The 13,031-nt window shown below is 39.3% G+C and overlaps 1 protein-coding gene across 2 annotated transcripts; it reads right to left on the reverse strand.

The window, feature by feature from the left end:
- Positions 1-831: 831 nt before the first annotated feature.
- On the reverse strand, positions 832-11,043 carry LOC141646995 (uncharacterized). 2 transcript variants are annotated; one of them, XM_074455023.1, is made up of 7 exons: positions 10,592-11,043; positions 9,062-10,457; positions 8,117-8,257; positions 6,144-7,887; positions 5,204-5,499; positions 3,431-4,278; positions 832-2,318 (listed from the first exon to the last, which is right to left on the reverse strand). In XM_074455023.1, exons 2-7 carry the CDS (start codon positions 10,436-10,438, stop codon positions 1,208-1,210), a joined length of 5,517 nt encoding a protein of 1,838 aa, XP_074311124.1. In that variant the 5' UTR covers positions 10,439-10,457; positions 10,592-11,043; the 3' UTR covers positions 832-1,207. The 2 variants fall into 2 exon arrangements, with proteins under 2 accessions (XP_074311124.1, XP_074311123.1); XM_074455022.1 differs by having other exon boundaries at positions 9,062-10,488.
- Between the last annotated feature and the right edge of the window lie 1,988 nt (positions 11,044-13,031).

The following is a 13,031-nucleotide window of genomic DNA, read 5'->3' on the forward strand; positions in this document are numbered from 1 at the left end:
AATATTTACAAAAATATATTTGTTCAAAAAATATAAAAATGGTACCATTAAATGCCTTACGAAAAACTCTTTCATATGAGTATACATATCATAATATTTAGTCTTATATTTTAAGAGATATTGAAGAGAGAAGGAATGTCTCGAAATGTGAGAAAGTCATATATAAAAAAAATAGAGGGAGTACAAACCAAGGTTAATTTCTATGGTTAAAATAATACTGGTATAAAAATTAGCGTTTCTTTTTCAATTTCCAAGGGATAATTAGTACTTCGTACTTAACTACTCTCTCCTTCGTTTTATATGTCGTTTTAGGATTTTTCACAAGAATGGAAATGTTAAAATTAAGCATGATAAATGCCTCTTGAAAATTGAAAAAGAAACACAATCTTTGTATCACGTCTTATTTTAGAATATTGCATGGGAATTTCCAGTCAGAGATAAAACTTCACTGGAAATGCAGAACGACAAACAAAAAGAAACAATTTTTTTCTCTAAAACGACATATAAAATGAAACGAAGGGAGTAGCTATTAACATTTCTAAGGGTTATTCTTAATTCTTGTGTAAATCCTACAATGACTCATATAAAATGAAACGGACGGAGTGTATTAACAAGGATTACAAATTACTACTATAGTAGGATCAAGTATTGGCCCAATGGCTTTAAGCATTGAAGTACAGGACTTATTGGCTCCTCAAACACTACAACAATAACAACATTATTCCAAATTTCCAATGTTTTAAGCCTCCAGAATTCCCACAAACTGTGGTGGGTAAAACGGGTGGGATGTACTCAAAAGAGCACCTCATTTCATCTCTAAAATTCTTGGAATTTATTGCGTAATTGATTTCAAAATTGTAATTGAGAGTTATTCAACTTTCACATAGGTAGAATTGAAGTTATGTGCGCATAAGCGGCCTACATTACTCAAGTCCTATTCTAAAATGAACACTATTCTGTATACCCGTTTCATTCTCTGCAGATTTTCAATAAAGCCAGATAAAAGTTTAGAGATAAGAACTTACATGGAACTGTGCCGAGAAAACAAGCTACGGAGAATTCCTCCAATAATTGTCAGTGAAATCAACCAATCGCAATTGAGAAGATAAGATGATAGGCAAAATTTGGCTGCTATACACCACCATAGTGCCATAATGAGCCCGTAAACCAAAACTACAAAATTGCTTTTTTCGGACCAGCAGTAGGATCAATCTACAGGCAGCTTGTTGCACACTATCAAATTAATCAAAGAACACAGGCACAAGGTGTCATATTTACAATGGAAAGAAGACTCCTTGTCGGGATCAGCTGACACCAACACACCGTCTCTGAAAATATATCGGAATGGGATCCTCGGTTGATAATAAGATGATGGTGATTTCAATTCCTCCGGGACGTATTTTTCCGAGTGGCAACCACAGTCCATGAGCTTGGTCAGACTACTTTCTGAACTTACACACTGACAAGCAAATAACTCCTGGGAATCGAGATTCCTGAAAATTCCAGAATTCAGCTTTTCGAAAATGGCATTTGGGGATTCTCCCGTGATGTACAGATTTCTAACAGCCGAACATAGATTCGTAGATAGAGCTGAAACTAGATCATGGATGTCTTCCACTGTACAAATGGACCCAGAATGTTCCGTGCACCGGATGATTATTTTCTTCACCAATTCTTGAAGGGTACTAATACATCCAGAGCAACACGTGTAACAACATAGAACCTCCAACTTTGATGGCATTTCCCTGGTCTCACAAGACGAGTTCAAACCTGGAAGATGTACATCATTCCCATGGTTCTGAGCCTTCTCTGGAGACAATTCATCGGTTCTTTCAAAGTCCTTTTGATTGTCAACACTAACATGAGCAGCTTTCTCTGGAGACATTTCATCGGTGATTTCAATGTCTTTTTGATTGTCAACATTAACATGAGCAGCTTTCTCTGGAGACATTTCATCAGTACTTTCACAATCTGTGTGATTATTAACTCCAACATTATCGACTGCTGTAGGTAAATCAGCAAGCTGAGAACATTCAGCCATGGATATCTGGGAGCCTCCTTCAACAAGTTCTGCTTTCTGAAAGCCTTCACCTTGAGTACTATCAGCAGGCACATCCAGATTAATATCTTCGAAATTTGCGGCAGTGGGCCCCTGCAAGCCTCCGGTCGCATGCTGTAACTCCTGAAAACCACTACCTCCGGTATTTGGCTTTTCTTCAACTTCCATAGGTTCAACAGTTATAGCCTGTCGATTCTCTGGAGATGATGCACCACTAAGATTACAGATCGTCACTGGTGTTTGATCTTCCGGCTCTAAACTGAAAGCCAAAACAATCTATGTCACGTAAAATACGTAAACAACGACGACAAAAACAACATTACTCCAATGTCTCGTGCACTTGAAAATGGGAGGGTTGAGGTCGGATGTACACAGCCTAACCCCTGTGTTAATAACATATAGAGGGTGCTTCCGATAAAACTACAATGAAAATGGAGTCAAGAACTATTATTTGACTCCTGCTTTGCATTAACAATAATCAGCAGCCACATTAATGAGTCATTTGCTTCATTTCATTACAATCCAGCTCAAAGGCAAGTGGGCGTTTGACTCTATCTAAAATGGAAACACTACAAAAAAAAAAACGTAGTTGCTCATTCATGGACAAACATTACTCTTCTATGGACTTTTTGTCATTAATTTTCCATACCTTACTCTTCCCCCAAAACACAAACTAACAAATTCTCTCTAATTTTCCTCCTCACAAATTAATCAAATCCGTCAAATTACTATAATTCTAATCTATTAAATTTATTAACTATACTATAGAAGTATAAAATTAGGGAGCATAAATTAATTTAAACTAATGAACTAGGGATTTGATGAAATTAGTCAAATTAGGGTTTGATGAAATTATGGACGCTGGCCTCTAATGCACTTGAATTTTCCTTCAATTCGGAAATAAAGCCCACAAATTGAATCGTTGACAAATCTTTGCACATGGGATTAGTTTTATTCGTGTTAATAAGAGATCAATCAAAGAAATTAGGACATTTATTAAAGTGCATTGTACATTTGATCAGCATAGTTATCATTAATTGTCTACTAGTTATAACTAATGTCGTGTGCAAAGACGGGTGCAAAAGTTGTCCGGTGTAGGGGGTTGTCCGGTAATATCGTTGTGTGGCTGTTACGGTGGTCCAGGAGAGGAGTGGGCAGGGTGGTCTGGTGGTTTAGTTGTGCAGGGGTGGCGGCGGTGGGGGATGGCTGGTGGTTTGTTGGACGGTGTTGAATTGATTAATTTGGGAGGATTAAAAACAGTAAGGATATAATGGTCATTCATGTCCACAATTGAGTAAATCATGTCCATGAATGAGCATAACCCAAAAAAAAACTTGATAAAATTAAAAGGCATAAGAATGACAGCAATACCTTCTTAATGAGTGTGACCAGTTGTTAACCATGTCCTCTAGATAAGCTACTTGTGACAAAAGGCGGATATACTGATATCTGTCCTTCCCTGACTGAATCCTAGCACTTATTTGGCCAACAAGAAGCTTAAGCACCTTCCTAACCTCCAAAGAAACTTCTCTGGAAGATTTATAAACTCCTCGGTATGCAGACAAGCCAACCGCTATGAGCCCTCTGACTAATTTAAATTTGTCCTTCCCACTAATATTGCGAGAATTGCAAGCAACATCATCATTTTGCATCAACTGGCCAGGACGAATAATGCAAGAATTAAAAGGCCAGCCATTCCAAGGTCCACGAATGTCTGCACTTGGGCCTTCTTTCAACTTGGAAGTGGCCCAACAAAGTTCAGCAAAATGGGGATACCTTAGAATTTGATAGCCAAACGTAGTCACAGCCACCACCAAGGTTGATTTGTCTTTCAAGTTTCTATAACCAGGTGGAACCAGTAATTTCGTAACTGAATCTTCAGACGGTTTTGTACTTGCCCCAGGCTCCACAATAAGATCAGAATCCTGTGTTGAAGTGTCTTTCTTATCATCAAATTGATTTTCTTGTACAATGCTTGGATCAGAATTTTGATGACTTCCCAGATGAGCAACATGAACAAATTGCCGTATCAAGTTCCTTGATAAGTCTACTGCAGATAGATGGATCAACTCATTCTGGTCTAACTCTCCATTAACCTCTACAGAGAACCGGGGGGTTCCATGTTCTATAAGACACGGCCCTTCAGATGCTGACTGTTGACTTCCAAAAAACTGGCGAATTTCACAAGGAAGAGCTGCAAATGGAAGCTCTGAAGTAGCCTGTTCATAAAAACAAAACAACTTTCAGTCTTCAGGATCGATAACCAGAAAGGGGGATCGATAACAACAACATTACCCAAGTGCCTCGACGGCTCCTGCAAATTGCAGGGCAAGGGGGGTCGTAAGTTAGTCTTACCCTTGTGTTAGCAACACAAAGATACAGTTTTCAAATGACCTAAGATGAAAATTGCATCGAAAAACTACAACGAATGACTGGAACTTCACAATAGAAAAGCGCAGTCACTTTAGTGAGCCATTTTGCTTTAGTCCGTCATAATCCTGAACCAAAGAGTAATGCATCTTTGGCTCCATAGAAAAATGGAAAGAAAGGGGGGGAGACTTGCATTACAGAAAAAACTGCCAAGTTATTTCATGATAAGTTTGTAAAGTGATGGAAAACTTGAAAAGTACTCGCTGACTGGGGTTCAATGATGGAGAGAGCAGTTTTTACACGTAGTTCAAATTTCTTTGCACTTTTGAATACTTTTTGGTGTGTTTTGCAATATATTTCGCCATTCACCCTCGCTATTCTCGTTAAATATAATCTGCAGTCGTTTTAATGGGAAATTCTGATTTCCATATTACTACGATTGCTAGTAGTAACTAAAGACCGCACCTAGCTTAAACAATTAAACTTAATTTGACAATAGAGAAGGCAACTGATGATGCACTTAATGTCAATCATCTTGAATTACATATTTTCATGCACAGGTTTAGCTAAGGAAAGGACACGGGAAAACCCAAGACACAATCAATTTACAGAAACTTTTTATCTCATAGTGCTTCACCTATATAAACTGCCAATGGACAAACAGACAGATATATCCAGGAAGGCAGCAATTGAGCAAGCAGAAGCTAGCTCGAAGAAAGCTGAAAAAAGAGAAAAAATTGAAACATATCTAGCTTTAAGACTGGGGAAACATACTAGTATGATCGAGGATGAGGAAACACAGAGGCATTCCAGCTGCTCCCTGAAAATTTTCCATGTTCTGGAGACACAGCAAATTTCATTTACAGTATCTGATACTCCCACCAAGTCAGATGTTTTGGAATTACACTCCTCACGAGTGACTTGAGAAGGCATCATAGAGGTGTCTACTGGTGGCTCATGAACTGGGGAAACCTCAACATCTTGCTCGACGCTTTGACTGTGTGACTCTATGGCCCAAAAATCTATTCTTGGCATAAAGATAACACACATTCTCAGACTGGCACATTTCACTGCGACAAAGAAAGATGTGAGAACCACGTCAATAATTAAAATTAACTCAAATGAGATGATGAAAAGGCAAAGTCATCAGAATATTAATCTTCAATCGTGGCCAACTAAGGAAAAGAGAGCCTTTTTTTGGTAGGTGGAAGGTACGACATAGAAGTCGGCTAAACAGACTCATAAGCCATGGATAGGCTATCCTGGATATTTTAGTGTGCAATAGTTCAAAAAAATCGTACTTTCCATTTATGAATATGATGTAAAACAATTTTAAATTTATAGCAAACACCTAGGTCATTTCCATGTAAAAAGAATTGTAATTCCAGCGTTAAAAAGAGATTTCATCCTCAAATAGTCAGGTGTGTCAAAATTCCAGAAATCAAGCACTGAACAATTTTCAAATGTCCATTCTTCTTCCCAAGTAACTCGAATAAAAAGGAAACGGTAATCTTTAATGCAAGACTAGCGCAACAACTTCTAGTCCTCCTCGGCCTCTCCGGTGCATAAAAGTTCATTGCCAGCCAAAATAAAGTCAAGCACACAATTAGTTAATGTCAAACACACGATAGGGAGTAGGGATTTTCAGACAGGCAACGCATTTTACTTTCACGCTTTAGAATATAATGACTTGGTGAGCTAAAGCAGAGCATACTTAAAATACGCAGGATGCCTTGTTCCATGTCGCCATGGCCCTCCTGTGAAATTGTAGCCAAATCAATCTTCTGAATTTCAAGGTTTCCCAAAAAACAATGAAGAAGGCAAGAAGCTAGATACTTTTGGCCACATCTTGGAGCTCCTGAAATCATTACTCTATACCCTGTATTCTTCAATGGTGCATAGCGTACATTTCTATGCAAACCAGAGGGATTATCTCCAAAACTATATTGATGAATTCCACCATCCTCAAAAGAAGCATCTTTTGTAATATCAAATCCAGTCAGAGATGCATCTCCTTTCACGATGCCAACACTAATAAGATTCCTCACTATCTCTCTTGCATTGTTTGGGTCTTGAGCCATTTTTTGTGCATGACACGCCCATTTATCCTTCTGCAAATTCCTCTCCCCCATCTGAGAAATAACAGCCTTTTCAATGGCTCTTCCGGCAGCAACTAGGCAAAGAGGTAACCATAGACGGTCATCAAGGTAAAAAGAAAGTATCAAGCTCAAAAGTGGTTGAAGCAAGCATGGAATGAGATGCACATCGAGGGGAGTACCCAGAACCTCATTTGCAGCCATCCCTGCCTCTCTACGAGAACACGGAGGAGGAGCAAGAGAAAGGGCTTCTAGCCAATCTCTCTCTTCCACCTCAAAAGAAGGAAGCTCTGGACGTCTTCCCTTCACGGGATTTTCTGCTGCACAAGATAAAACCTTGTGCCAAGAGCAATTCCTTTTCAAAGCGATAACAGCAGCTTGTGCACAGAGAGCTTGAAGGTCAGCACCAGCAAAACCTATGGTTTTCGTAGATACCCACTCCAACAAAGGACCAGAAACTGGCTTCGGCCATTTTCTCGTGTGAAGAGCCAAAATAGCAGCTCTATCCTTCACTGAAGGTAGTGGAAAGTAGATCTCTCGATCAAATCTACCAGGCCGTCTTAGAGCCGGATCAACAGAATCAGGACGATTTGTTGCGCCTATAACAATAACGGAGCCTCGAGATTTTAAACCATCCATTAAGGCAAGTAAGGTCGAAACCACTGAACTATGAGTCTGGTCTTGCTGCCTTGTACGAACAGGTGCCAGTCCATCAATCTCATCAAAGAAAATTATTGAAGGTTGAGATTTCTCTGCAACCTGGAACAGAAGCCTAAGCTGACGTTCGGCATCACCAACATATTTTCCCAAACAATCTGCACCTTTGCGAGCAAAATAAGCTATCCGTTTGTCGCCACGAGCACAGGAGCCGATCAATGCTCGCACAACCAGTGTCTTTCCAGTACCAGGATAACCATGCAATAGAACACCTCGCGGTGGTGTAATCCCCATATTCCCATAAAAATCCGGGTACAAAAGTGGGAGGATGACCACCTCTTTCATACACTGCACGACATTCTGCAGTCCAGCAACGGATTCCCAGCCTCCAATTGGATTTTCTCCTTCAGAATGGGACCCGCCAATGTAGACAGGAGCAATTCTTAATAAATCACGCTGAAGCCTTTTTGTTTCACGTCTCAAAAACTCTTCATCTTCTCCACACTTATCCATCCACTTTTCTTCTGCTTCAAGATCTTTTCGTGAAGCATCATTCGAAAGCTTTCTTACTTCAAACTTCATTTTCTTTGCCTTCAGTTTCTTAATACGCTGTGAATACTCTGGTTCAAAGAGATACCGATGATCCGCACAGGCTATAAGAAACTTGCGGTGATCAAAATTACAGCCACTAGCACGCGCACAAGGCTGTAAGAGATACAAAACAATAGACTTAAGTATGAGAAAGCTTGCTATTACAAAGCATAGGCTCACTACTGGTTAAACCAGCACACACGGTTGTATGTCGATTTATTCAAGGCAAATAAAAAAAACAAAGTAGAGGCAAAGGTGTCAATGAGACTCGGAGAAAAAGTGTTCATTTGACTCCTGTAAGTGCACCTACAATATGCAGCAAAAGAATAAAAAGACTACTCACCAAATGATAAGTTCTGGGACATCGATCCACACGGCAACCAAGAGTTGCCCCAGGTCTCCCACAGCGGGTACATTTTAATGTCCTTCCTCTGCAAAGAGCTGATCTAATATTTTTCAAGCACCCTACGCTAGCAAAATAGACCTATACATAAGATAAACAACACAATCAAATAAAAATTAAAATTTGGGAACTAAATTAACAAAAAGCTCTTAAAAGAAATCAAACAGCTATTAAGTGATGTGCTCCCCGAAAACACTATATATGGACTACACTAAAGAAGAAGTGATTCTTACTCCCAAGAATATTATTACAAGACCTTTCACACACAAAAAAAATGTAAGAACCACGTGCCATTTGTTATATTATTCTTATATACTCAAAGTTTGGTAGAAATAAATCATGATGCAAAGATTGCAAACATTTATACAGCATTTTGGTCACAGTCGCATGGTATAGGTTGTAGCAGCTTATTCTCGCCAACATCGCCTCAAAATGTAGTGGCAGTACCTCCAAAACCTTGATGATTTAGTCTTGAATCAGTGTGGCGATTGACATTAAAATTTCCAGATAATCAAAACTACAGAGATGAGAGAAGATTGTCCTTACTACAAGGAATTACCAATATTGCAAAAGTATTCAAAACTATAGAAACCACACAAAATTACTACCCGCGATAAGTTAAACTTCTGAGAAGCAGTTGGAGATTGTTCAATTACTAAAAATGCGAAAGTATACATATATATACAGTCATACAGAAACCCCAGCAAAATTGATATCAGTGATAAGTTAAACTGTTGATAAACAGTTGGAAAAACATACCATTGTCATAGTTCTACGTACACACAGTGTTGCATCACGCTCATAAAAAGCATTCGAGCCATTGGTATACAAATAGAAGGCATGTTAAGCAAAACAAAAATTAAAACCACGTTCAATGAGACGCACCTCAGGACTCCATACAGCACAATGTTGATGAACCCAAATTCTTGCTATCCCAAGCCGGTCATTGACAGGGCCAAGCAGTTTTCCTAGCCAACCACTTTCATCACCAAACCCGTCCCATGGATCATAAGTGAATTCCTCTGATGCAGATGAACCACTGTACGCCTCTTGCTCGCTACCACCTGAATCAGTAACGAACTTCTTGGGAGGCTTTCCATCAGTCCCTCCCCCACATAAACCACATCGCCTTCCTTCCTTTATTCGTGGTCTGGGCATCTCACTAGTGGCAATGTTGTTACTTTTCACTTTTAAACCATTCTCAAGTTCCCTATGTCGTACCTCCTCTCCTACATTACAGTCCTTTGTCATATCATCGTTTCCAACTTCATTTAAATCAGTAGGCAGTGGATCGATTTCCATAGCTCGGGACTGAGTTTCTGCGTCCTCTACACGCTCGGACGAATTAACAGGCTTATCAGTTTGACTAGTCTCTCCCATATGTTCATTCCTATCTACTTTCTCCTCTATCATCGTAACAACAGGAACTTCGTTGTGATCTTCATTCATGTCTGCTTTCTCCTGTATCATCGTAACAGCAGAAACTTCCCTCTCTTTTACCGCAGGAATAGCACAACCACCATCCCCTATCTCCTCATTCACATTAACTCTTCTACTCGTCGAACGCGTGCAATCACCAGCTTCTTCATTTCCCATTTCATCAACTCCACCAGCCACCCTTTCCCCTGGAGAATGATCATCCTCTATCTCCTCCCCAACATCCCTCGTCCCCTCAACACTATCATCCCCACTACCCTCCTCATCCCCCGATTTCTCACCATCCAAATTCATCTCTTTCTCCTCCGAAAACTCCTTTATAGCCCTTCCATCCTCATCCTCGTCCTCGTCCTTATCCTCATTCTCATCCTCATCCTCATCCTCATCCTCATCCTCATATTCGTCCTCAACACCCTTAAACAACTTCCTTTTCCCAAAAGACTTCTTCACCTTCCCTTTCCTCTTCGTCCTCAAACTCGACCTCAACCTCCAACTCCCTAACTCCTCCTCCGAACTATCCTCCTTACTCTCCACCTCCCTCTTCCCCTTTCCCTTCCCCATCAAACCCCCTCCCCTCCCAACCTTCTCATTTCTCCGCCTCGTCCTCTTTGGGGGAGGCGAGGAATCAAGCACTTCAGGTGCCTTACGCACCCTAGAGCTACGACGAAGCTCCGAATCCTCATTCCCTACCCTATCCCCAAATCCACCCTCCCTATTCCTATTAAACACATCCTCACTTATAGCATCTAACCTCTTATGCTTCTTCCTACTCCTCACCCCTCGTTTCGACGGAGAATCGTCCTCCGACAACTTATTCAATCGCATGACAATCAATTCAATTCCCCTAAAACAGAGCACAAATTCACCTAATTAACCTAATTCCAAACCAAATCAAATGCACATCAATCAAACACATTCATCATCAAATTCATAACATCAACACAACAAAAACAGATAAAACACAACTAAATCACTCACCTGTTTCGCAAATTAAACAAATTCGATTGAAATTTCCTTAAACCCTAAAAACCCTAACATTCATCATTTTTCCAGAAATCAAAACCCTGGATAAATAACTTACAAAAATTGCATTAAAATCGACGTTTTTTTCTGGAAAAAAACTCGATTTCTTCGAATTTAGAATTTGTAATTTGAAATTTGTAATCGAAGAGATTGTTAAAATGAACGGAAAAATTAGGGCACGAATTAAAGGAGAGAGTTTTGTTTTAATTTAAAATTAAATAAAAATTAAAATTGACGCTCGATATAAGAGCGTGTGAATAACGTGCGTATATACTACAGTAGTAGGCTGAAACTTGGCGTTTATGTGGTACGTGATGTATATGAGTGTGTGATTTTTTTTTAAAATAAATGAACAAATTGTAGGATTTTTGGTGAGGAATTTTGTGATTTTGTTCGATTTTTTTCCCACCTAATGGAAATGGGGTTTAGCGCCAAAATAAGGAATGGATATTTTTTTCGGTTGAGACGGTTTTATGCCGTGAAACGGTCCTTTTATGTAAAAGCACAATTTATTTATTATTTGTACTAATAAATGAATGTTTCTTTTATAGAAATGAACCGTCTTAGACTATAATTTCTGTGTTTTTTTTCTTTAGAATAAGTTTTTTTAACATAATGGTATCCACCACAATAGATATTTGCTTTGGTTTAAATTGTTTCATTTATAATTTTTAGGACTCGAGTAAACAATATTTCATGGCAACAAACATGTCCCACCTTATAGAAAGTCGTAGAAATCGTCACCACAATCATCACTTGTCATCGTTGACGTTGCCATTTCCCCCACTTAGTAACTGCATTCATAATTTTTTTCTAGTGCGTGTTATTTAGTGTTTTACTAGATAATATTGGATTATATACATAATTTTTTGTTAAACTAGTAAGAATAACAGTGGAAATCTATTTTGTTACGAGTTTCAATAATAAGAGAGTTCTTTAATTAATAAGGTTCAATAAGCTAAGGAAACGTTTCCATAATTTAAGGGGTCGTTGGGTTCACTAAGGAAATTGAAGTTTCAAATAAATAAGAGTTCCCATGATTTTGTAAATCACATGAAATGGAAGAAAGTTGTTTGGTTAGAATGTGGAAAGTGAATTTCATATGAATTCCCACTTACCTCACACAGGAATTGGAGTTCCTATGAAACTTCGATTCATGTGATTTGGGGCAAACAAACAATTGATCATCCATTCTGCAGATCCCATGAATTGTAATTCACATGTTTTAGAATGGGTAACCAAACAACCCCTAAAAAGACATTTGGACGGCATTTGGTAGAACAAATGTTGGTTATATGTTGTGAATTCTTGGTGAAGCTATGATGCGACATTATTCCTAGGTCCATGGGCTCGTCAGTCAAAAGCATGTCATGCAATTCCTCGCATCCGATAACAGACGGCGACGAGCAATGCTTGGTAGGTGTCGTTTCGTTTATCACATATTTATAATTTCAACTTAGCATATCAAGTAAGTCGAGGTTGATCCTCAAGGATTGCGGGTGTTAAAAATGACGAAGTCTAAACTAGTTGTGTTATATATGGTTGTCACAAAATGGGTTTGGGTTTATAAGTTAAGCTAAGAAATGAAAGCAATAAAATGAGATAAAACGATAAACTAGATTAAACGAGATAAAATCGATAAGAAAGGACACTAGGGAAAATGAGTTCATATAGGGTAGATTAGGGTCTAGTTGTTGGGTCTTCAGTCGATTACAGGTCTACTTGGTCGGGCTTTTTTGCCTTTGGAGTGTTTCCAATTGTCCCACATTGGTGAGGAAAAGGGAGTTTTGTAGGTTTATATGTACCCACTCTCCTTACCATATCACTAGTGGGTCAAGGGAGCCTTTTGTGGAGGGCTTGCGAGGTGCTTAATTCAGCCCGCACACGTGCGCGCGCGTTGTGCCCGAGCCCGACCCAGCCTGGCCTGGCCTGGCTCGAGATTCCGGATTGGTGATTCGGGATGCGGCGGGTTGTGCCTATTTTTTTGGGGCAGGTTCATTCGAGTTTGTTTTTGTGTGTGTTGTTTCTTTATTTTGTTCAAAAGACGGAATCAGTCAATTGTGCCTGTTAACAGGTGAGGGTTATGCTCCACGTTTTGTGTCATTGACTGCAACTTATTAGGAGCACGTTTTGCTAACAAAACTGCTTCTGCTGCTTATGTTTTTGGCTATAAATAAGAGTCTGACCACTGTTAACAATACACAATAACACAACTCTCTTCTCCTTTTCTTCTATGTCTCTCATAATTTCTGGGTAAAGAAATAATTCAGTCGTTCCAATGTTGTTAGTCTCGAGTGGGCGTGCCTGATTGCAGTAGTGTAAATCTTTGGGGAACTACCGGTCAATTGCTGATCGCCACCACGGTCGTACGGGAAATTAGTTTTCAAGGCAGTGG

The sequence above is a fragment of the Silene latifolia genome, chromosome 3, assembly GCF_048544455.1.
Source record: "Silene latifolia isolate original U9 population chromosome 3, ASM4854445v1, whole genome shotgun sequence".
NCBI classification, from domain to species: domain Eukaryota; kingdom Viridiplantae; phylum Streptophyta; class Magnoliopsida; order Caryophyllales; family Caryophyllaceae; genus Silene; species Silene latifolia.